At 58.7% G+C, this 24627-nt stretch overlaps 1 protein-coding gene across 5 annotated transcripts in view; it reads right to left on the bottom strand.

Moving 5' to 3' along the window:
• Positions 1 to 33: 33 nt before the first annotated feature.
• Positions 34 to 24627, bottom strand: part of DNAL4 (dynein axonemal light chain 4) — a 30098-nt gene continuing 5504 nt past the window's right edge. Inside the window, exons 2-7 of one of the 5 annotated variants that reach the window (XM_033405089.2) lie at positions 22289 to 22496; positions 20611 to 20694; positions 19285 to 19383; positions 9577 to 9646; positions 7260 to 7375; positions 34 to 2507 (exon numbers count right to left, since the gene is read on the bottom strand). In XM_033405089.2, coding sequence (XP_033260980.1) covers positions 7296 to 7375; positions 9577 to 9646; positions 19285 to 19383; positions 20611 to 20694; positions 22289 to 22357 — 402 coding nt within the window. In that variant the 5' untranslated portion in view covers positions 22358 to 22496 and the 3' untranslated portion in view covers positions 34 to 2507; positions 7260 to 7295. The other 4 variants (XM_033405090.2, XM_033405088.2, XM_033405091.2 and 1 more) reach the window with 4 other exon arrangements.

The raw sequence follows: 24627 nt of genomic DNA on the forward strand, positions 1-24627 counted from the left end.
CGCCTCCCTCTGTCCTGACCATCCTCACTGATGGGACCTGTCAGACTTGTGCGATCACACACAGCTCTGTCTGCCCGTCTCCGCTGCCCCTGGCCTTTCTGCCATCTTCTCCCTGAGCCACGCTCTGCCCTTTCAGACTCGTTTCTCTGCCCGGCCACCATTCATTTGTTAGTGTTCTCCCAGCGCCCCTCCTCTCTTTTCACTGCTCTGTTATTGCTCCTCCTTTCTTCCGTCATCGTTTCATAAACAGTGGCAGGGCAGAGGTGGCCAGCTTTGCCCCAGCTGGAACAGGCTCTGGGTGGCTGACGGCGCACCCGCTGCTGTGGGGCCACACGATGGCTTTCTCTGTTGCCAGGCGCTTTTGCCTCGGTGGCCCCTTCCTTCATAAAAAAAATTTTTTTAATTATATTTTACAACCACGTGGGTAGAAAGATGACTAATCTAGGCTTGATTCATGAGTAAGTATTCATTATTATTATGCTTAATTTTTCTTCCGGTTTTAAAAGAAATAAATGAAAACATTTCCGTGGGCCCCTGAAGCATCCTGCGTCCTGGGCGCTGAGCCCGCTCTGCTTAATGGAGAGGTTGGCTCTGTGCTGGAGATGCCGAGGAACAGCTCAGTGAGAGGAGCCCATACTGGCTCCCGCCCCAGCCCCTGCCTGCCAGAGGCCAACCTGAGTGCTCTGGGGCTCTGGAACCTTCTTCCACTCCAGCCCAGAGGAGCAGCAGCCGTGGCAAGTCCCGCATCAGCCGAAAAGCAAGGGGGGGCCCGCGATCTGCAGCCCTGGGTCTAGGCCGGGTGCACCGCTTGCTTTCTCTGTGGCCTGCTCTGTGAGCCACTTCACCTCTCGTTCGTAAAATGCAAATAATAACTGTCCTCTCTGTTACACAACTGGCTGTGTGACCTGGGACAAGCCAGCGAGGCTCCCTGGCCTCTATTTCCTCGGGTGTGAGGTCAGCTGGGCAGCGGCGCTGCTTCAGCACGAAGGGCTTTTGCTGCCGGGGTCTTTGAGAGACGAAGGGAGACGGGTTTGTCCTGGACTCAAAGTCAAGTCAGGTAGCTTCTCCGTGCTTCCAGAGACCGGGCTTCCCCGTTCCCCCCCCCACGTAGTGGCGGAATGAGCCGTGTCCCTGTCTGCCTCCCCCAGGATTCCCGACACTTGCAGCAGGACTGATCCTAGTAGGTGCTCAATACACTTGTGTCAGATGCACACACGGGTGAGGGTAACGCCTCCAGCCACCGAGGCCCCTCCATCTCCTCCTCCCTGCCGTCCTCACCCGCCAGCCTGTTGGCGTCTGTCATTTAACCATCACAGGCAGAGTAGCCTTGGTGGGGGCGGGGGTGGGGGGGACTTTAATGTCAGACTTCCTGGCTGCAGGAACACGTTTGACAGCCACCAAGAGGCGGAAACCTCAGAGCATTTTGGTGGCCCCTCAGGCCCCCAGGGGCTGTTTCTCTGCCTCCTGGGAGTCTGACGCGACCTCCCTACTCCACCCCGCCCAGAGCCCTGGCGACAGCGCTCTGTATTTACAGAATCTTTTATCCAGGGAGCCTCCGTCACCAGATGGCAAGTGCAGTTAGGCCTGTTTTATGGAAGAAGTCCAGTCGAGGAGGGAAAGACGCCGGGGCCTGCCGGGGCGCCAGGGACAGATGTGGATCCCCACCGAGATGGACTTTCCCAGGCAGGTTCCAGTGGGTGACTGTGCCCTAGTCCTCTCTGTTCCCCCATGCCTATTACAATGCCTGGCTCCTCATAAATGCTCGATACACGTGCACCAAGTGCCCGCCTGACTGCAGCTCCCCAATCTTCAAACATCCCCCTCCCTCGTACAGCCTCGGAAAGCCAGCAGTCCGATACTCCCTGCGGCCTCACTTGCAGTCCAGCGGCGCCCCGGGGCCCCTTCCACTCCCACACCTTCGCTCAGGCTGTGCCCCGGCCTAGAATGCCCTCGCCCTGTTTCTCTACCTAATGAAATCCTAATCGTTCATGGATGCACTCAAAGGTCTCTTGTCTCATGAAGGCTTGCTTCCCTGCCTCCAAGTTCCCAAGGTGGAAGGAATGGCTCCCGCATCCCTGTCTCTGCCCACTTCTCAGGCGGTGTTCTGGAACGGGAATAACAGTCACAGCCCCCAGGGGTACCATGAGGGTTGGACGGGCTGGTGCCTGGTACACAGAGAGTGTGGGCTACAATGATCACTCATCACGCCCCCAGCACAGCGCCTGGGCGCATGGAGGAACAGCCCGCACGGGCTGTGGCCTGGAGGAAGGTCAGGGCGGCACTGGGGCCTTCAAGGGCGCTGGCCCATGTGTCAGAACTCATAGGCTGACATCGGGGGACTTGCCTGATATCTATGTGAGGTTGTCCCTCCTGGAAATGACACATCCACCAGCTGCTCCACCTCCTGTGGGGACATTGCTGGCCAGTGGTGCAGGCTTGACACCTGGGCTTTCCTGGTGAACAACTCGTGCCAGTCATTTAGCCTTTCTCAGCCTCCATGTCCTTATCTGTAAAATGGGCATGTCTGTTTCTCAGGAGCTGAGCACAGTGCCTGGCACAGGGCAAGTGCTCAGTCAATGCAAACCACTTTTTAATTTACAAGCGTGTATTTATTCACCCATTGCCTACTGTGTGCCTGCTCTGACAGTAAGACGTGGCCCTTCTGGAGGAGGCCATCAAGTGAGCAGATCATCACCACACAGCAAGGCCCCGGGAGGCACACAGGCCTCTAAGGGTCCCCCGTGACCAGGGCCTCAGTATGACTTCTGTGGGCCCCTTCTTCCAAAAACGGATTAAAAATTCTATTTTGTGATTGTGCTGCTATAAAGAAGAATATAATCCAGGCTGGATTATATCCACTTTCCCCCCTTCTGGTTGATAAAAATAATTAAAACATCTCCGTGGGCCCTGTAAGTGTGGTGGGCCCTGACATCGTGCCTGCTGCGTGTAAGGTCTGGCTGTGACTCCTCACCCAGATCTGGGGAGTCACAGAGGCTGCCAGAGATGGTGACCTGAAGGGCGGGAGGAGTGGCCTGCATGACGGGGTGGGGTGGGGCGTGGGGGTCATTGCCGCCCTTCCCTGTTCTCCAAGGCCTGGGGAGAAGGGTCTGCATGAGTCCTCAAGAGGTGGCCAGTCTTTGCCACAGTGTTATTGTTGGTGTGGCCGGCATGCCTCGCCCAGGCAGGACAGACCTCGGAGGGGCACTCAGCACCCAGCCATCAGCACTGCAGCCTGCCTGGGGAGGCATGTCCCATCACGAGGCACTCAGTGTGGACCCCAGAGAGGGCCCAGGGCTGGCGGGCCCTGGGTCATGGCTGAGGGCATTTCAGTCTGGGGACCCCAGTTCATTCAGTGCACCTTCTGTGCCCAGCATGGCCCCCACCGCCCGTTTCCTGGAGGTCTCTACTTCCCGGGAGCCAGAGCCCTGCAGGTGAAGGGGAATCTGGGTGGCTGGCTTTGGTGGCACATGGCTGGAGCGAGGCAGGGCTGCAGAGATTACGTGTGGTCACCTACCTGGCTCAGGCCTATGGGCTGGCCTCCACTAACGCCTCCCAGGGCCCCCAGTCTGTGCCCCTGGGCATCATAACCGGCATGGCCTGCAGCCACCGGCCCGGGCTGTTGGGCCCGGTGGTCCGGAGCCGTGGGCTCAGGAATGTTGACTCCTTGATTCCGAAGGGTGGGAGGGGAGGGCGGGTCCAGGGAGGGATGGCCTGGGGCTGCCCCTTCACCCCACTCGTCCAAGACGGGACTTGCCTTTAGCAGCTGGGGTGTGTGTGTGTGCAAACGTGCACACTCCTGAGGGTGTGGAAAACACGGATGGTAGACCGGGGCTGCTACTTGGGAGTGACGTGACCTGCGGCAAGCCTCAGCCTGCCCACCCAGGGGCTGAATGAACTGCCTCTGGGGTCCCTTCCAGAGCCCACCCCAGGCTCAGCCCTCCCCACTGCCGTAGCTGCCCCTGCCTTTGCTCCAATCACCCTCCCCGAACCTTTCCAGCCCCCAGGACGTGCTTGGGAGTGAGTTACGTGACTCCATGCCCAGGACAGTGCCTGCGGCACATGGACAGCTCAGTCACGGGGTGGGGTGGGGTGGGGGGTGTTGGCAGGGGTGGGGTGTTGGGAGGGGTGGGGGGTGTGGGGAGGTGTTGGGGTGTTGGGAGGGGTGGGGGGTGTTGGGAGGTGTTGGGGTTGGGAGGGGTTGGGGGTGCGGGGTGTTGGGAGGGGTGGGGGGTGTTGGGAGGTGTTGGGGTGTCGGGAAGGGTGGGTGCTGTTGGGAGGTGTTGGGGTTGGGAGGGGTTGGGGGTGTTGGGAGGGGTTGGGGGGTGTTGGGAGGGGTGGGGGGTGTTGGGAGGTGTTGGGGTGTCGGGAAGGGTGGGTGCTGTTGGGAGGTGTTGGGGTTGGGAGGGGTGGGGGGTGTTGGGAGGAGTTGGTGGTGTTGGGGGTGTTGGGAGGAGTGTGGGGTGTTGGGAGGGGTGCAGGGTGTTGGGAGGTGTTGGGGATGTTGGGCGGGGTGGGGCCTGAGCTGATGCCTGTTTTGCTTATTGTCTGACGTGCTCAAATGCTCCTGTTTTCGCCTGCATCTCCCTGTCCTATCCCCTGCTTCTCAGTCACTCCATTCTCCTGTGTTTAATTCGCAGCAGTTTTGCTCTAGGGGCCAAGGAGGCTGAAGCTATTCACAATTCGGGCAATTTCTCCGCCTTCCTCTTCCGGCCTCTGTGTAGCAGCCAGCGCCCACCCCAGATCCCCTGTCTCACGCCCCAGCCCACCCCCACCCCTAACCAGCAGCCGCCCTCCCAGGACAGGCTCCTTGGATCCTGTACCACCTTCTGCCCCCCTGTCCCCCGGGACCCGTCAGCACAGGGCCACCTCCCGCTTCCCGCCCAACAGTCCCTCTGCCCGGCTGAGGCCTCTCGTGCTGTTGTCCTCTCCAGTGAACCCCAGTTCCAGAACTGGACTCTGGGTGATTTTTGCAGCTTCCCCTAGCTGTCCCCGCTCCCCTCCAGACACCATAAAGCTTCCAGAATGATCTTCCTTAAGCATACGTTAAGCACCTGTGACTCCACTGGGAGGGACCCTCGGAGGCCTGAGCCTGGTTTCCTCCAGACGTGGCCCTCACACCCTTTCCCTTTGCTAATCAAGCTCTGTATCCTTTTGCGAAAATAGCCATGACTACGACTCGGCCAGGCCCTGTGAGTCCTCCTAGAGAATCATGGAACTGGGGTGTTCTGGGGCGCCCCAGCACACTGACCCTTCCTCAAATACTCCGTGAAGGGGGCTTCCCTGGTGGCTCAGTGGTTAAGAAGCCGCCTGCCAATGCAGGGGACACAGGTTCGAGCCCTGGTCCAGGAAGAACCCACATGCCGCGGAGCAACTAAGCCCTTGCACCACAACTACTGAGCCTGCGCTCTAGAGCCCGTGAGCCACAACTGCTGAGCCCACACGCCACAACTACTGAAGCCCACGCGCCTAGAGCTCGTGCTCCGCAACAAGAGAAGCCACCGCAATGAGAAACCCGCGCCCCACGACAAAGAGTAGCCCTTGCTTGCTGCAACCAGAGAAAGCCCGCTGAAGACCCAGTGCAGCCAAAAATAAATAAATTAACTAATTAATCTAAAAACAATACATAAGAGCTATTTACTTAAAAAACCCAAACCCCCAGGGCTGCTCGCGCCGCCCCGCCTTTGCTCCTCCTGCTTCGTGAGCTGACCTCCCCGCTTGCCTAGCCGGCCGATCTGCACCTGCAAGATCAGGACACAGGCCGCCTCCTCCGAGTTCCCCCTGCCCTCTGCCATGGCATTTGTGACCCTGTGCTGTGGGCACAAGTGTGCCCGGGCCTGTGCTGGCTGATACGAGGATCCCTAAGTAGTTAGGAGGTGGTTATTCCTTTCTCGAAAGCTTCTTCACTTGACCAGGGGAGGTGAAGGGGGGCCCCTTCTCTTCTCGAGCCCTTTGTCACTAACAAGCCTCTTGTGTGCGTTATAAATGAAAGACTGATTTTTTCACGTAGCTTTTTGGGGGGCCCTCTCGCCTGTGAAGTGCAGTGAGCCTGAGGTTCGGGCTGGTGACAGTTGGCAGGACACCTGACTTGATTCATGTCTTGGTAACAATACTGCTGGCTGGATAGGGGCTGGGGATGCCCTCTCCTACCACGGTCTGCAGCAGCTGGCAAAGACACCGGGCTGGCCAGCAGGGAAAGAACTCGAGAAGGACAGAAAAACAACCGGGGCTTTGGCTGTTAGAAGCCAAACCTCCTTAGTCCTTGGGGTTCCAGGGCCCATCCTGGGGTGGTCGCTGCTGTCCTGACCATCAGGAGGGAGGCCACATCACCAAGGGCCACAAGGCTCTCTGAATGGAGCTACCCTGGCCTCAGGCCCAGTGGCCCCCTGCCCTGGAGGGACTAGGAGGGGATTGACTGTCCCTGTAGCCCACTCAGCCATGGCCTCAAACAGGGTCGGGGTGGGGCGGGCGAGGCCACTGATGCAACTTCGCAATGAGCCAGGAAGCAGCTGTCAGTGCTCGTGTAGCAGGGGCCGTGGAGCCCTCGAAGCTGCCTCTCTGGGGACAGTAATGCTTCATGGGGTTATTGTGAGGGTTACATGAAATGATCTTTATTTCAAATGATTTTTTTAAAAAACTCATTTGAAATATTATGACTGAATGAATGAATCTGTGCTGCACATTTTAGGATAAAGAAGGGGTGGCGCTGTGTATCCTCTGGGTCTCCCCAGGCCTGAAACTCAGTGTCTGTATCTGAACCTCACCTGTGGTGGTTCGTGGATGTCTTCAGAGCGACAGTGGGCAAAACAGCCCCGGGGCAGCCCTCCCCTCCTCCCTTGGCACTTGGAGAGACAGAGGAAAGTTTGTGGTCACCTCCAAACACACACCGAGACACACCCACAGACACACAGACACACACGAACACATAAAAACACATCGAGAGGGACTTCCCCAGTGGTCCAGCGGGTAAGACTCCGCACTCCCAATGCAGGGGGCCTGGGATCGATCCCTGGTCAGGGAACTGGGTCCCGCGTGCTGCGGTGAAGAGTTCGATGCTGCAGCTAAGACTCGGCGCAGCCAAATAAATAAATATTAAAAAAAACCCATAGAGACAACACAAGAGACACATACATCCGAGACACACAGACTGTTCAGAGACAGAGTGGGCAGGGGCAGGCCTCAGGGGGTGGCTCAGCGCGAGGAGGGCTCTCGATTCGCCTGTCTCCCCAGGCCGGGGACTCTGGAGAGGTGGGCCCACTCACCTGGGGACGTGAAGAAGGTTTTGCAGAGCTCTCTTGCTAGCGGTGACGTCTCAAATCTCCTGGATAATATTCACCCTTCGGCCCACGGCCACGGGGACCTCCAGAAATCCAGGATTCTGCCCCAGAAGAAAGGAAAGGGAAAGAAACACGCTTTTATTTAGTGCCTGTTAATCAGGTGCTAGGCAACTTTCCTACCCCCTATTAGCTCACTAAAGTCTCTGAAAAGTGAGATGTAAGGTGACCATCACCTTTACCGGAAGCTGGGCTTGGAGAAATTAAGGGGCTTGTCCAAGGAAAGCATCTGGTGAATGATGAGGCCAGAGGGTCTGACACGCCATGGATGCCAGCCCCCAGGTGGTCCCCAGGCTCGGGGCCAAGCATCAGGGGAAGAATCTGTCCCTGGAGAGTCGGGGTGGGGGCAGGGAACCCCAGGGCCGGGATGAGCTTGAGGAGGTCTGCCGATCTGTCTGTGCTCCCAAGGCGCAGGCCCAGAGCTGCCAGGAACCTGGCCGGGGGAGGCGCACCAGCCAGGAGGAAAGCCGCCATGTCTGAATTGTGCTGCTCCACGTCAGAGAAGTAGAAGCTGGCAGGGGTCTCCTGGTCCTGGGTCAGCCTGACATTAGATGGAAAGGCCCCCTGCCCACTCCCTACCTGGCTCTCCACCCCAGAGCCCAGCGGTCAGAGGCCAGAGACCTGCTGTCCTGGTGGAGGGGGCATGTCAGCAACCTGCCCGCAGCGTCAGGGACAGAATCCGGCACCTGTGGGAGAGCTGTGTGACTGTGGGTGTGGCTTTGCCTCCCTGGGTCTTGGTTTCCTCATCTGTCAAAAGTGGAATAGTGTCATCTACCTTGAGAGACCGTGGTGAGGATGAAATGAGAACCAGCAGGGAGCCTCGCACTTACCTGCCGGCTCCCTGGCTTCCTTCCCAAACTGGTCTACAGGCAGGCCTTTCTGAAGGTGAGCCAGATGGTCCAGGAAAATGGGCCTGGGGTCTCTGCAGAACACTGCACTTGTAGTCTGCTCTGGATTCCCTTCTCTGTGAAGTTCCCATGGCTGTGTGACCCTGGGCAGGATACTAAACCTCTCTGTGCTTCAGTGTACTCACCCTGCGTTACCAGGTAAATTACAGATGTGTGAGTGGCTGTGAGGAATGTCCCTGGGTTTGTTTTTTTTTCTTTTCTTTTCTTTTTTGGGAAGGAGTGTGGAGCATGGCAAGAGTCCCTCCTCAGGGTGACTGTAGGCTTGGGGTTGGGGGCCCTGCTTTGGATAGGACACTCCCAGACACAGAATGAAGTACCAAGGGTCTGCCTTCTTGCTTTCTGGGAGGGCTCCCTGGGGGCTGAGAGGGACTGGCCCAGCCTGTGTTTTTCTCTGGGGCCTGGGGTGACAGTATTTAAGCCCAGATGCTCTGGCCTGGGTTGGCCATTGGAGGGGGAGGGGCTCAGAACTGCCCCGCTTTAAGCAAACCCACTGAGCAGAAAATCCAAAGGGGCCTGAAAGGCAAATTTTAGAGCACTCCCTCAGTCTATGAAAGGATCTTTATTTTATAAAGAGCTTCGCAGTCAAATTCTATTAACTTGACCCCTTCCTTGGGTGGGCGGCGGTAGCACCGAAATGATCTCCCAGAAGAGGCAGCCCAGCATGGGGGGAGGTGCTCAGGCATTGGGATTTCGGGGGGTCCCGCTGGAAGCCCTTGGAACAACCCTCTGGGAAAAGGGGCAGCAGAGTGTGGAAGTGGGGGGGTGGGGGAGGAGGGATTGGTGACCTACCGAGGGAGTCACTGGGTCCCGGGTGTCTGCCCTGGGCCAGGGCCCGAGCACCGGTACCTCTGTTGTCATGGCAGCCCTGCGAGGTGGGGCTGTCGAGCAGGCAAAGTTACAGGAGGGACGTGGGGCTCGGAGTGTGAAGTGGAGGCACAGGGGCCTGGCTGGACCACAACTTCAGTAACAGTGGGGACCTGCCTGCTCTTAGGTGGCTGTCTCAGTACCCACACAGGCGCGGCACACAGCAGGTGCTCAGTGTTTGCCAGTGAAGAGCGGAAGGAAGTCAGGTCCGACTGATTCAAAGCCACCACGCCTTTTCCCACTTGGGCCCAATGAACCCGAGGAGGTGGCCTGTGGCCCCCTGGGCCTGGGAGGAGAGCAGGGTGTGGGCAGAGCCGGGCCGGCCCTCCCAGCGCCCTCCTGCGGTCCCGGCCGGGGCAGTCAGGGACGAGCCATGTTATGCCCACATGTGTCCACGAGAGGTCGCCCCGCACCGCCAGCAGCAGTGAGACCAGCCTCCCAGAGGACCCCTAGTGGTGGAGGAAGGAACTCACCTTGGAGGAAGCAGGATGCGGCCCGAGCAGAGTTGGAAAATTGTACCATGGAAGCGTTGGCCGGAGGGCACTGCAAAAGCGGTACAGAGGAGGAAATGAGCCCAGAGCGGGGTGGCTGGTCCTGGGGACCCAGAGCTAGTCCACGGCAGAGCCTAGAGCTCCCCTCCCAGGTCCTCATCTCCTGGATCTGAAGAGGGCCTGCTGCTGGGGCTGCTTTGTCTGGGTTTCCCTAGACTTGTGGACTGCAAGGTGGAGATGGGGTCGGGGAGGGCAGGGCTGGTGGATGGGGAGCATGGGGCGGGGCCACGGGGTTTACTTGGCTGTACCCAAGGCCACGACCCTCTTGGTAGCCCCTCTTCCAACAGGACGGGCCCAGCTGGTCATGCTGGGGGTACAACTCGGCCTCCTTGATGTGGGAGCATTACCAGGTGAGGTAGGTACCCCAGGGGGTCGGGCGGCTCTGTCAACTTGGCCTGGCCCTCACTGACCCTGGAACCCCACACCCAAGGGGCAGGGCTGGCGCTGGATGCCCAGGCAGCTGGGCCCTGCTGAGAAGCAGTGAGGCCAGGCCATGCTGGGCCTTGCGGGCTGGGTGAGGAGCTGGGTTTTATCCTGGGGCAGTGGGGAATCTATTGGGTGGGGCTTAAACCAGGGAGCAGCGTGGTCCTTCTAGTCATGATGGGTGAGTGAGATGTGGGTAAGGGAGCTGGGTTAGGAGGCCGTGGTCTCCTGGGCCTACAGTATAACTCACAGCCCAGCTCACACTGACTAGCAGGGCAGGTGACTGGCCCACTGGCTGTCTCCTGTCAGCCCTCCGAGCTGGGAGAAGAGGCCGGGAGACCTTTTCTCCTGGCTCTCAGGCATCATGATCCTTCAAGAAGCCCTCCTTGGTTCGCTGCTGCCGGTTGGATGACAGGTGTATGCCTCACCCAGCTTTGGTTTCAGCTCTGTCCACTCCCACCCACAGCGACTTTAGCTGCAATGCCCTGACCCCTCCTCACCTCCCTGGGACCTGCAGGAACCCCTTCCAGGCCCAGCTCAAATGCTATTTCCTCTGAGACGCCCTCCTGGCCAGTCTGGGCATCAAGGCCTCTCCCTGGCACCCGCATCCTGTGGGAGCTCAGCGCTCACCGTGTTAGCAGGGTTCTCAGCCATGGCCCGGGGTTAGAGCCACTGCTGAATGTAGGGACTGGCCCAGCATGCACAGCATCCAGTGAGAGGGATGTCGGAGAGAGGACAGAGGGAGTCTGGGACAGAGGGGCCCGGAGGCGAGGGAGAAACCAGCTGAGCCCCACCCTCGAGTCCCTGAATGTCCGTTCGGCACTCTCGCTGTTGTTCAGCGAACTTCTCCTTGGGTGACATGGAAGAGCTTGTCCTTCTCCCCCAGCGTGACATGGCTGTGTAGACGGGGTGGGCAGAGAGCTCACCCCGTTCGCCCTGGCCCTCCTGCAGGACTGTGGCCCCAGGCTCTGTTGGGCAGCCCCTCTCTCCACAGAGCCCTTGCCACCCTTGAAGTCCTGCGGCTCCTGAAGCCCCCACGGCTTTGGGCTAAGTGCCTCCAGGGGCTCCCGAACTGGGGGCAGGGGGGATCAGGCAAGGGATGCCCTGGCTGTGACAAGGCCACCTAAAGGGGCCCAAGAGGAGGGGGAAGCCAAGTGTAGCAGCAGGGCCACCGAGATGAGTCCCAGGATCTGGAAGTGGTACCATGGCCGCTATGCAAACAGCTGGAAGGCCAGGCAGCTAGGTCACCCAGGTAGCCTCAAAGGGGGTGCGGATACTGCGAGGATAGAGTGAGGTGGCATCTGCTGGAGCCAGCCACGGAGGGAGGGCCATCTCCTGCAGGGGTGCCCAGAGATGGAGTCCAGGGAGGGCCCAAGGCTCTGGGGATGCAGTGGAGGCGGGGCAAGGGAGGGAGCCCTAGCCAGGTAGGCTGGGGTGGGGTTAGGAGCACTGATAAGAGAAGGGGCCGCAGGTCAAGGGGCCAAGGGGAAGGCAGGGCTGGGCTCCGGGCTCCTCAATAACAGAATGCTTACCCTGCCCCACTCCTGGCCCTGGACAAACCTCCAAAGAAGCTGGTCCATCTCCAGGGTGGCACTGCCCCTCCCAGGTCCACAGGGGCTCTAAGCTGGGGGTGGGGGAAATGCAAGGACCACCCAGCCCAAGGAAGGATTGAGCGACCCCTCCCCATGCCTCCTCGAGGCCCTCCATCCAGCCCTGCGTTCCCAGCACTCAGTGGGTCCCTGCACACTGTTGCTTCCCCCAATTCAGCACCCTCTCCATCCCGGTGCAGGCCTCCCCCTGAACCCCCAGCCTGCCCGCTGTGTGGCAGCTAGACCCTGCCACGCGGATGCTGTCACCTCCTTCATTGCCCCCACTTCCATCCTTACTGCAGCGAATAAGGCCCACGAAGGCCTGGCCCCTGCCTGACTCTCCGGAGGCGTCTCTCAACTGTCGCCCCAACCTGCTCATCTCCCCCGCCCCCGCCCCACCAAATGGCCTTGTTTTCTGAAAATGTCACGCTCTGTCTTCAGGGCTTGTGTACACATCCCGAGTTCTGCCTCAATTCCTTCCCCTCGCATTGAACTCAGGTCCATTTCAGTTCAATGTCCCTCCTCTGTCTCAGCGCCCCTCCTGGGTGCACCCATGCCCACAATGGCACTTTGCACGTGGAGCTGTCTTGCCAGCTCCATGTCTGCGGAACTGCAAGCTCCTCCGGGTCGGCAAGCGTGTCCCACTGTCCCATGTCCCTGACCCCAGCAGAAGCAGCACAAAGAATGTGCTGAAAGGTTTTGCAAATGATAAGGGCATTCACTTAACATTTATTGAGCACCAGCTGTGTACAAAGCCCTGTGCTAAGCCCTGTAGGGGGTTATATAATGCAAAGCCCCTCGGCTCCAGGCTCCCGAAAAAGCTCCAGACTAGACAGTGTTCAAGGGAGAGTTTCTGCACCTGCCAGGGCCATCGGGGGCTTCCGCAGGGGACTCTGCCTGGAACACGCGTCTGCTGGACACCCACCAGCTTATCTCTGCTCGGGCTGCACAGCGTTCTCCAGGAAGCCTCTTTAGAGCTCGTCTGCCCTAGACTGTGTCCCCAATGGCAAGGGACCACAGTGGGTGCCTATTTCCTCTGCACAGGGCCTGGCACCTCCGGAGCTCATTAAATCATTGCTGAGTGATGGCTGGGAAGAGCACCAGGACAGCAGGCAGAAGGCGGTCGTCACAGGCCAACTGGGGGTGCAGGGTCCGCGTTGAAGGCTCCCCTGCCAATGACGACGCTCTGGCAGAGGCTTTAATGGCAGTGGCTCACCCCTGACCCCCTTTCAACTGCTGCTCCATAGGCCTGACCCTCCCAGTGACCTCTGGGATAGGAGGACAAGGACTTCACCCCACTTTACCCATGAAGAGAATGGGGCCCAGGGAAAGGGACTCACTCAAGGCTACACAGCCAGCAAGCGGTGGAGCTGGTGTTGGAACTCGGGTCTGAGCACAACCTCTTGCTCTTAGCAAGCCCTTCTAGCCTTGGGAACCCACGCACGCTGCTTCTGAGTCTTCAGTTTCCTTATGAACCAGATCAAAGGGGAGTGACTTTCTGAGTCCCAAATAAACCCGAGGCCTCCTGTGAGGGGCCAGGAAATTTGGCCGAGGGCATCAGAAGTCAAGGGACGCCCCTGACCCAGCTGTCACTCATGTGACTGCCTCGTGTGCCCTGGTGCTCTGAGCTTCCCGGAGAAGACTTTTCCTCTCATTTATCACCCATCCACCCATCCATCCATCCATCCATCCATCCCTCCCTCCCTCCAACCATCTTTATTCACTTGCTCGCTAGTCACAATGCATCTTTGATACGTATCAGGCCCCGTGATAGAGAGATAAGCCATAGTCTCCACCATCAAGTCAATAAAACGTAGCAAGTGTAGATACCAGGACAGAAGATGAGGCACCGTGGGGACACCGTGGGGACAAAGTGACCCTCTAGATGGAGTGCCCAGGGACCACAGGGGGGGAAGAGTCCTAGAGGAGCTGACACCACTCTTACCACGTCTCTGAGGCTATTGGTATGTGGAGGAGAAACCTCTGCCCCAGGCCAGCCCCCACTTCGGGCACATCCCAAGTTCTCTAGGAAGCCATTTCCCTACTGTTAGGGCAGGGGCTTCTCAGGGAGTTTCCCCGGCCATTCTGAGGCTGGAAGGACAGACACAGACGGAAGGTCTGGTCCCCGCTGTTTGGGTTCCTTGGCCACTGGATGTGTGTGTGGTCACCCTGCCCCTCACGCTCTGACCCTGCAGGGCACCGGTGCCGACAGGGCCTTGGAGGTAATTACCTACCTGCCCTGCTGAGCCCCACCTTCCACACTCCCAAGTCTCCCAGTAGAAGTGGGGGCCCGAGGGCAGCAGATGGCTCCCCAGACTGGCCCTGACCCCAATCCCCAATCGGCACTTCTAACCTTAAAGCAATTCCACCTCCATGGCCACCATCTCCTTGGCGCCCCACAGTAACCCTGGGAAGGAGGCAGGGCAGAAGCTGGGAATCCTATTTTGCAGGTGAGAAAACTGAGATCTGAGAAGCAGAGTGGCTGTCCCAGCTGGCGGGCAGACTCCCGGAGAGGTTTAAGAGCTGGGCTGGGGTGTCCTGTAGGCCTACGGTGAATCTTGGCTGTGAGACCCCGAGCCTGACCTCTCTGGGATGCCTCATCTGTAAAAGGGGGATGCTGGGAGTATCTCCTCACAGGGGGGATGCACGACTTAAATGACATAGAGTTTGGAGAATGCTCAGTGCAGGGCCTGGCACGCCTGGGGCACCCGACAGTCTGGCAATATTATGAATACAGATCCAGGTCTGCTGCCTCCGCAGCTTGCCCTCTTTCTACCCCACCCGCCCTCTCCCGCCCCATCTTTCTAAGGATTGAAGACAGCAGCTGGCAGTGGGAGGTGGTTGCTTTAAATATGAGATGAGGAGAACAAAAGGAAAATAGAACAGGGTGGTGGCTCATGGCTAAAATTGAACAATTCCCCTCCCAGACTCGGGGGAGGGGCCTGCAGGACACCCTCCGGTTTCTGCTCCCTGTTCCCGAAAGGAGCTAAGCCTTGCTTCACAAGCTCCGTCGGTCCTGCTGCGGGGAGGGGGAGGCGCTGGCCGGGGAGCCCACAAGCCAGGGGACACCCCTGCCTGCCCGTAGGCTCTGTTCTCCGGAGGAGCAGCAAGTAGGCTAGGCGGGATCCTGGAGCTTCTCTGCATCGCTTCCAAGAACATTAAATATTCACCAGAAGATCTCTCCACAGGCCCCCCGCGAGCTTCAAGGGCAGCCCGTCCCCTTGGCAGCGTGCGCGCCGCCTTGGATGCCACGGGCCCCATTACCAAGCCCTTGCTCTTCACCTTCTCCCACCGACTGCCTCGGTGCCCCTGGCCCCCTCCCACCCCCACCCCCACCCCCACCCCCGCGGGCCCCGGTGCGGTGACCAGCGTTTCATTCTCCCTGGCCGGTGCGCACTGCTCTCCCAGGCAGAGGGCTGGGGCCTGTGACTCGGCCTCCTGACGTGTCCAGAGAAGGCTGCGATCTCCCCTACGCCTACTCTGGCTGGGCCCGGCAGAGGGGACTGAGGTGTCGGTGGGCGAGTCACCGCTGCCCACGCACAGACGGCACCGGAGGGGCCGGGGCTGGCGGTGGCTGCAGGGCTGTGGTCGCTGCCACCATTAAGTGAATGCCGGGGGCTGCGGCAGGCCGAGCAGAGGGCAGGTGGAGGCCTGCTGCCGGCGGAAGGAAGCAGCTGGGAGCCCGATGGACGGAGGTGTGGACTGGCCGTGGGGACCCCAGCTGTCCACTGGGCGGGAGGTAAACAGCAGGCCTGTGGACACAGCTTGTGCCCTGACAAGCAGGGCCGCTGAGGCCAGCAGGCCAGGGTCTAGGTGCCGGCTGAAGTCGCTTCCTAACTGGACCTGGGCGAGATACCTCGCCTGCCCAGCCTCAGTTTCTTCATTTGTAAATGGGGACGGTGATCTCCACCTCGGAGGTCTGTTGAGGATACAGGACATCGCGGTCGTAAGGGAGGGAGCCCAGTGCCTGCCAAGTGGGGGACACTCAACAGCTGGAAGCTTCCTTGTCCTCAACCCCAGAAACCCCTCACCGGGCTTCCCTGGTGACGCAGTGGTCGCGAGTCCCTCTGCCGATGCAGGGGACATGGGTTCGTGCCCTGATCCGGGAAGATCCCACATGACGCGGAGCGCCTGGGCCCGTGAGCCGTGGCCGCTGAGCCTGCGCGTCCGGAGCCTGTGCTCCGCAACGGGAGAGGCCACAGCAGTGAGAGGCCCGCATATCGCAAAAAAAAAAACCCTCGTCTTCATCCCGTTCCTCCTCCCTCCGCCCTCTTGGGAGCTGCACCCCCAAATCCTCCACTGCCCTCCACATCCATCTCACCAGCTTCCTCAGGCCCCCGTTGTTCTGCACATGCCCCTGCCCCCTCACCCGAGGGTGCCTTCCCCAGGCGTTCCCCCGTCTCATCCCTCCCCTGGAAATGCCACGGCCTAGTTCAATGCCACCTCCTCTGTGACACCTCCCCCAGTGCTCTGGGCAGTGAGAGCTTCTCCCTTCCCCGAACCACGCATTCCCCTGAACCCCACCCTCCCTCCCCACTAGCAGATTACTTAAAGGCATCCTGCTTTTCTGCTCCTGGGTCTGCCTCCCTCAATGGACTGCCAGCCACTGCCAAGGCCAGTGTGTTCCGACGCGTTCCGCATCGTCACGACCCTCTCCTGTTGCAGCCCCTGTCAGCAAATGCTTGTTGAATCACTGGCCACGAGCAGGGAGGGGCCTGGGAGGAAGGTCAGGGTGACCACGGCTGGCACAGGTCTCAGGGAGCAGAGGGAAGGAAAGCCACTGAGGTCAACAGAAGCAGTGTCTGGGAAACAGCGGCGACGGCCCCGGGTCACCCGGCCCAATCTCGACAGTGGGCGCACGGCCCTCTGCGAGGACGGGCCCGCCGCAGCAGACAGAAGGGGCACCACTGTACTGAGTGCCTGCTGGGGCCGGCACTCAGTACAGTGCCGGCTTGTAAAATCTTGCTGAATTTCCACCCCGTCCTGGGGGAGCTGGGTGTCAGCACCCCATCTCCAGCCGGGAAGAGAGCAGCACGCCCAAGCACACACAGTGTGCACCACAGGGCCAGGTGCAGGCCTGAGACTCCCAGCAACCTCAGGAGCTGGTTCCTTTTATCCCCATTTTATAGACAAAGCCACTGAGGCACAGAGAGGTTAGCAAGAGCAGGGCTGGGCCGGAGCCGGGTCTGTGGACCTCAGAGCCCACATTCCCCACTGCCACCCCGCCGCCTGCGATGCGGGCTGAGCCTGTCTTACTTTTTGGCACCCACGTGTGGCAGATTAAAGGAGAGAACAGCCGCAAAGCCGGCAGTTACTAAACCACAGCTATTCCAGGCCTCGGCACCCCCTCTCCTTGTACTCCCATCTGCACGCCTCGCCAATCTCCCGGCAGCACCCAGCGCGGCACAGGGCTCGGGCCAGCGCAGGTCTGAGGTCAAGGAGCTGCCCCCTGCGCCCCCCAAGTCCCAGAGGGCCAGGACCCGCTCCACAGTCAGATCCAGGTGGTCAGCCTTGGGGCAGTGACCCTGACTTCTCCTTTTCTTCCCCATCGCACTGAGCTCAGGACCCCACCACACACAGCAGCAACCCAGCAAGCACTTGTGAGGCTCTCGGGTGGGCCGACGATGCTCTCCTCCCAGCTCAGCCGCTCGGGTCTCTGGGCAGAGCTTAGCTGACTGACAGGATGCCGTCCAGCAGAGCTGCTGACAGATCCCATTACAACTGGACTCTCAGCCTCAGGAGGCTGTGACTGGGCCAGGGGCCAGGACTGCCAGGTCTGAATGTCCTAGGTGGGCCATCTCAGGAGGCCCCGTGAGTGCAGGGACAGTGGGCTGGGGAGAACAGGCTGCCCCAGCTCTGCCCAGACCCGGCATTTTGGGGTGTGAGACTCAGATTCCGGAGCCAGCCCCTGAGCTGAAGGGGCTTCTCGGGCCTGCAGGGCAGCCCCTCCTCCTCAAGCCATTTCTGCCTCTGTGCGTTTATCCCCACCGTTCCTTGGCCTGGAGCATCTCCTCCCTGGGGAAAATCCCACTCTCCCTTCAAGAACTGGCTTTCAGGGCTCCCCCCCCCGGAGGCTCCCCCTCACTCTCTGGGCTGGGCATGGAACCTCCTTCCACCCAACCACGTCCTGTCCTCTCTTATTACACCACTTTTCACATCCCGCTGAAACAATCGGGTTCAAGTGTTCTGCGATAGACTGTGAGCTCACTGAGGGCAGGGTCTGTGGCTTCTCCATCTTTGCGTCCCCACTCCCGGGGCCTGGCACTCAGTGCTGCTGAATAAACATCTTTGAACTGAACTACATTATGTGAGACCGAAAACGTCTTTATAGTGGCTCAGTCTGGCCACCAAGGGTGTCTCAGTCAGCGTCCACGGGGCCCCATCCAACTGCGCTCAGTCCGCACCCGTGACGGAACGGGGAGGGGGCAGGGCCCAGGCGCGCGGGGCCGTGCCTGAGCACAGGGTTTCCGGCAGCCTTGCGGTCCGGCCAGAAGCTTCCCCGAGTTCCTGGGACCCAGCACAGCCTGAGGATACTGGGCCTGCCTTCACTCCAACCTCGAGAGACTGTAGATCAAGATCAGTTTTTGGTTATTTTAATTGTAAAAACCAAGACATTCATATAAATTAGACCGCTGTGTAAAATAGGATTCGCCCTTCTACTAAAACCCTTCTCCCCACACTCAAAAAGAATATAGAAAAGCCAGCAGAGATAAGAAGTACAAATCAGCATGCGGTCCCTGATGAGAAGTGGCAGGCCACGTTTCCCTGCTGAAACGGGCCTCACGGCGAGGGCACTCCTGGCCCAGGCGTCTCACCGGAGGTCAGTGACACTTCGAGAAACTGCGCAGTCGCAGCTCCCACACCCTCAGCCACTGGTTACCAACTGCATGGGTGAGGCGGGGTAACAGGTTCACGCAGCCTGGCGGCTGGGGAGCGGGGAGGAGACGGAGGGCGACAGGCTGCTTGGTCCTCACGTCAAAGCCCGGGGCTGTGGAGCTGTCGGCCCAACGAGATGCAGTGCCTTGTTCAGCCCGGGGTCAGGCTGGGAAAGGGGCTTCTGGGGTGGGGTGGGGGTCACCACTTCTCCGGAGGACAAGGAGAGACGCCAGCGACCCCCGAGGACAGACTCCCTCTCGAGGCCGTCTGCATACGGCCCGTAAAGACGAGGACAGTGGACACCTGCCTGCAGTGCTGCGGGTGGGAGCGAGGGGCTCCCGGGCTCTGAGGGGTGAGCAGCCAGCCGGAGAGGCGGGGCTCGCATGTCCCTGTGAGAGCAATTCCACCTCCCCCGCTCCTTCTACCCTGTCGCATCTCCCCACCCCTCCCCTGCCGCCCCCTCACGCCCTGGGACTCAGCGTGAGATGGCTGCGAGCCTGGGGCAGAGATGTCAACGAATTCACACACTGGGCGCAGCTCAGGAAACGGTACCCAGGACAACAGAAGAGAGCCCGCTTTCCTTTGGAAAGTCAGGAGCTGCCTGGGGCTGCTCCCCATCCCAGAGGAACAGCAGGAAAAGGCCTGCGGGGGACGGGGGCAGGGGTGGGGGACAGTGTCAGGAGCACTTCCAGACACACACAGCCAGGGTCCCCCCGAAGTACAGGTACAGGAGGTTCTTCACCTCATGTGTGATCTCAAAGCCGAAGCCTTCGCCGATCACCACGTGCCAGGAGGAGCCGAACTTCTTGTCCATCGTCTCTTTGATCATCTTGGCGGCGCTCTGGAACCAAGAGGATGCTCATCAGAGAGGGAGGTTTCGGGGAGAGAGTGGGCATGAGTCAGCGCCTCTCCGGAAAGCACAAGTCTTGGCAAGAAGAAAGGCCTGTTGCCTGATATCGCTGTTCTGCTTACGGAACCTTCGGACAGGGTTTCCGCACGGGGACCCTCCTGCCAGGGGCTGTCGTTACACAGGGACAGGAAACCAGACACTACCTCATCAGTCAGAAGACACTGGTGAGGCGGTAGAGCGGGCCTCGGGCCTGACACAGGGCCCCGGGCTGGAGCTCTGGCTCTGCCCTTAGTGCCCGCGTCCAGTGCCAGGGCCACAAGGCTGTTCTCAGCACTCAGTGAACAAGCGCCTGGAGAGCACGCCGCAGACTGCACGGATTACCATCGTCACCACGAGGTGTCAGGCTTCCCCTCAGGGAACAGAAAGGCTTTTCCCCGACGGGCCTGGTGGGCTCTGGGACAGAAGCTGGCCTGGCTCCCTCCTTCCCGCACTCACTCTTTCGAGAAGAGGTCTGGGCGTGGGGCGGAGGCCCGGCCTTTGCGGGGTGAGCCCCGTGCTTAGGCACCTGCTGAGCACTGGCAGCACCCTCACCCCTGGCCATAGACTAGGCCACTGGGTGATAAGAAATGGCCTGTGCAAGGTTCAAGAGCTAGGAGGGGCTGGAGATGGGATGTGCACGTGGGCCTCCCTGGCCCAAAGCCTGGGTTCTCACTAGCCAGGGTCGGCCTCATCACTCAAGCTGCCATGACACCGACTTCTTTCTTGCTCACCACCAGATTGATGAGTGACATCCCTGTGTCGACGCTGATTTGTCGTTATCGCCAGCAGCTAGAACGGTCCTGGCACAGGGACGTGTCTAACATCTTTCTTGCATGGATGAATGGATACATGAATGAGCACCTGGGTGGGCCTCTGTTCTCCGCAGGGACGGAGCCAAGGGGAAAGGTGCCCTATTCAGCAGCCCGCCTGAGACGGGGAACGCGGGCAGGGGCGTCACGGAAAGCCCTCTGGCTCTTCTCCCTCTAGGGCTGGTCGTGAGCATCGGATCAGTACCGGAGACAGCACCGGTCTCTCCCCTCACCGGCCTTCCCCACGGTGCGAATGCTTCCAAGGAAGGCTCTAGCCTGGTCCCAGCAGGACTCTCTGGGGCTCGCTGTGGGGACTGGGGCCACAGGGGTCACCAAAGACACGAGGGGCCACCTGCACTGATGGCAATACCTCGTTGTTGTTGGAGAATTTCTCACAGGCCGTGACACACAGCTCCATGGTCTCCACTCGCATCTCCTCTGGCATGTCCGAGTGCTGGAGACAAGGCAGGGGACAAACAGAGAGAGCCTCAGCCTGTGACCTGCCTCCTGGGCTGGCCTCCGTCCCAAGCGTAAGGCACGGACACCGGGGAGCTGCCCCGGCACAGCCCCGGGCACAGCCCAGAGAGATGACCCATCTCCTGACGGAATCATGCTAAGCCTCGCGGGCTCTTAGGCCCCGGGCCCCTGTGCGACCAGCGTGTTACAGAGACAGGCATGGGCTGAAGGCTGGCCCAGGCGGGAGCCTGCCGGCCACGGGAACGGTTTACCAGTAGCCTCAGAGCACAGCTGACGCGCCCAGAAGCCTGAAGAGACGGTGCGGCCCCTCTGGGCGCTCCTTCTCGGGCCGCTTTGCTGATGTGTCTCCTCTTCTGGGCTTCGTCTCCACCCAGCTACCTGCTCTCTAGGGACCCCCCCCCCCCCCGCTCCACGGATTCATGCATCTTCTATGCGGGGAGGGCTCCCACATGTTCATCCTTGGCTGTAACTTCTTTTTTGGGCTCCGGATTCCTATGTCCAACTGCCTACTTGACAACCTCAGATGTCTGAAAGATAACTCTTGATTTTCCCCACAAACCTATTCCTCCGTCTTCCCTCTCTTGGTAATCAACACAGTTTTCTCTCCCAGGCTCAGGACGAAATAAACCCTAGCAGCCACCCTTGGCCTGCTCTCCCCCGTACCCAGCATGCAATGCGCCAGTGAATTCTCTTGCTCTACCTTCAAGATCTGTCCAGAATCCTACCATGTCTTGCCACCTCTATCTACTCTGTGACCTGGACCCGGCCACCCACATCTCTCTGGGCCTCTGCAATAGCACCCTGACTGGTCTCCCCACTTCCACCCTGATTCCCTAAAATCCATTCTCCTTCCAACAGCTAGAGTGATCTTTTAGAAATACTAAACGTAAAACGGATCACAGCACTCCCACTCCTCTGCTTAAAGCTCTTTACTGTTCCCTTTTGAACTCAGGATAGAATCCACGTTTCTCACCGTGGCCCCCAGGTCTCTGGGGCCTGGCCCTGCTGTCACGCTGACACTCACGTCCTGCCACCCCCTCAGCACCTGTTCCAGCCACACTGGCCTTCTTGCTGTTCCTCCCAAACGCTGGGCTTACTCAGGCTTTCTGTGCCTGCTGCCTCCCCTGCTTGGGGAGTGTTCTCCCCCAGACTTTCACAAGGCTTGCTCCCTAATTTTATTCAGGTCTCTGATCAGAGAAACCTTTCTAGAAGACATCCTCTATTCTCCAGCCCCTTATACCTGCTTTATTCTTCTTCATAGCACTCATTACCTGAAATTATGTTCTTTAAACCTTTCTTTCATGTGGGCCAGGCCTTTGTCTTGTTCACTCCTACATCCATAGTGCCTAGAACAGTGTCCGATATATAGCAGGTGGCCTAAATAAATAATTGTCGAGTGAATGAATGAATGAAAGGATGAATCACTGTTGACCCCTCGGTCTCTAGATCTGGCCAACAGAGCCCTTCTTAACTTCCTCCCACTGCTGTTCTGCAGGGGACAAGCTCCCCCTGCCTCTCTCTAAGGCTCTGTGGGGCCTGCTGGCTACCTGGCTCCCTCCTCCAGGGCTTACCCTGACCAGAGGAAAGGTCTGCAGTCGTTTATAATCAGCCTCATCTTTCTTCCCTTCTGTTTCTCCCATGATCCTTCCTCTGTGACCAGGAGGAGAGAGTGGGGCTTTCAGGAGGTGCTGGGACTGGTAATTAAGACACACCCAGGAGATTCAGGAAGCAGGCCCAGCCAGCTTGGTGGGAGCAGAAAATGTCTTTCCCCAAGGGGTGCTGCAGAAAACAGGAAAAACCAGGAGAAACGAGTTGGCTTAAAAACCACACATCGCAAATTAGAAATGTCTCAGTAACAATCTGACACCTCCCCATCTCAACTCCTCTGCATCCTTTCCAAATGGCCAGCAAGTCTGCAGACGGGAGGATGAGTCAACACGAGATGCTGGGACCCAGCTAAGAACACGTCGGTACGAGGCTGCAAGCCCACACTGTCATTACCAAGACAAATACTGACTGCGGGCCAGGCTGAGGGTGGAGCCTTGAGCTCGCAATTAAGGAACGTAGCTTCTCTGCATGCCCACTATGTACGCAGTCCTTGCTCCCCAGCAGACACGGTTAGGAAGTGAGATGTCAGGTCACGTTCAACAGCCCTGGGTTTATGGGCAAACAAGTGCCTCCTTCTGCAGGTCCCTGCTCTGTGGGAGGAAGGGGACCAGCAATGCTCTGTGCCCTCCCTGGCACACCTGGCAGCCCAGCTCTTCTCATCCACTCCCTCAGGCCACCCGTCTGGCCGGCCCAGGAGTTGGGAGGCTGAGGCATTAGTACCGGTGCTACCGCACACTAGCTGCATGGCCTGGACCTCAGATTCCTCATCAGTAACATGAAGGTAGTCCAATCTATCTCATGGGGCTGTTATGAGAATCAAATGAGACAATGTACGCCAGGCACATGGTAGGCATTCAGTAAATTGTGCTTCCCTCCCTCTGGCTCCTGGGGGGAGCATACAAGGATATGACTGAAAAGTTATAAAGCTAATACACATGTATAGATTTTTTTTTTTTTTCTTTCCAAATCTAGTTATGGAAAAACAGATGGGGCTTTTTCTAAAGAGATGGGCCTGGATCCTAAACGACTGGAAGCAGTGCTGCAAATTCTGGTGTTTCTCTTTATCCTATAATTCAAAGAACTTTTAATCTCAGAAGTACTACTAACACAAATAAATACACACTGCCATGTCGTTAAGCCCTTTGTGACCATCCTTATTGGCCAAATACAGCCAAATAATGTTATTCCAGCACTTCTCACATTTCCAAATACATCTGCTTTCAGTGCACGACCACCGAACCCTGAAGATGCCTAGCGTAGTAACTAACGGGCAACTAACGGACAGGTAACAACGAGCGACGTCTCTTGGCTTTCCTTTGAGCCAGACACTGTTCTAAGCGCTCCACGTGTGTTTACTCAGCCCCATGCCACCAACGACCCCACCAGTTAGGGCCTGCATGAATGGAGGGTCGCTCAGCTACTGAGCGGCAAAGCTGGGGTTTGATCTGGGCACGGTCACCCTAACCCCTCCTCACAAGGCCTCTGCATGGCAACGACACACAGCGGGCGCCCGCACGCCTGACCTCTAGGGCGTGACCACTAGCACGGCTCCTGTGAGCCCAGCGGTGAGAGGAAGGTTTGATCTTCCCTTTCGGTGTCTGCTGTTCCGATGCTAACTTGACCCTTGTTTGGCCAAGCCTTGAGCTTTCCGTGCACTTTTTCTGGGCTGTGCTCTCGAGCTTATCCCACTCTCTGATGCTGCAGAAGTCCTCAGCGCCACTCCATGTGCTCGGCTCCCTCGAGCGAGGCTGGAAGCCTGGCACCGACCCCACGCCCCACAGCATGGGTATGTTCTGATTTCCCAGCGGACAGACAGCCCCTGTTACCTCATCGTTCTGGGCATTTGTACCATTCAGATATTAGCAGTTTCTGTTTGTCTCTATATATAAGCCTGCAAATTACCAAGTACAATCTCATTGTGCTCTCTGCTGAAGTGTCTTACTTCACAAAAGCCAGTGAATCATTTCGTCCTTTCTCGTTAATGTTAGGGTCCCATTGCGCCCTGTCCCCCTAGCTGTCTTCGGTAAAGGCCACTTTATTGCCTCCTCTTCCACATCACCAAGGGGTGACAGAAGGTGCGGGGCCACACTGATGATAAAAGAATAAGGGCTTTAAGCTTCCATTGCCTCCTGAGGTTTTCAAGCGGGAACAACTTACAATGCTGAAGCAGCTGCTTAGGGCCCTTCCACCTGAATATTTCAACTCAATCCAATTCATCCTCTGGGCTAAAAAGCGCTAGTGTGGAGGGGAGCTCGGTGGCAACTGTGCATACGTGTGCCCTCGGGGAGGTCAGGGTCTGTGA

This window comes from Orcinus orca, chromosome 11 (assembly GCF_937001465.1).
Source record: "Orcinus orca chromosome 11, mOrcOrc1.1, whole genome shotgun sequence".
Classification (NCBI taxonomy): domain Eukaryota; kingdom Metazoa; phylum Chordata; class Mammalia; order Artiodactyla; family Delphinidae; genus Orcinus; species Orcinus orca.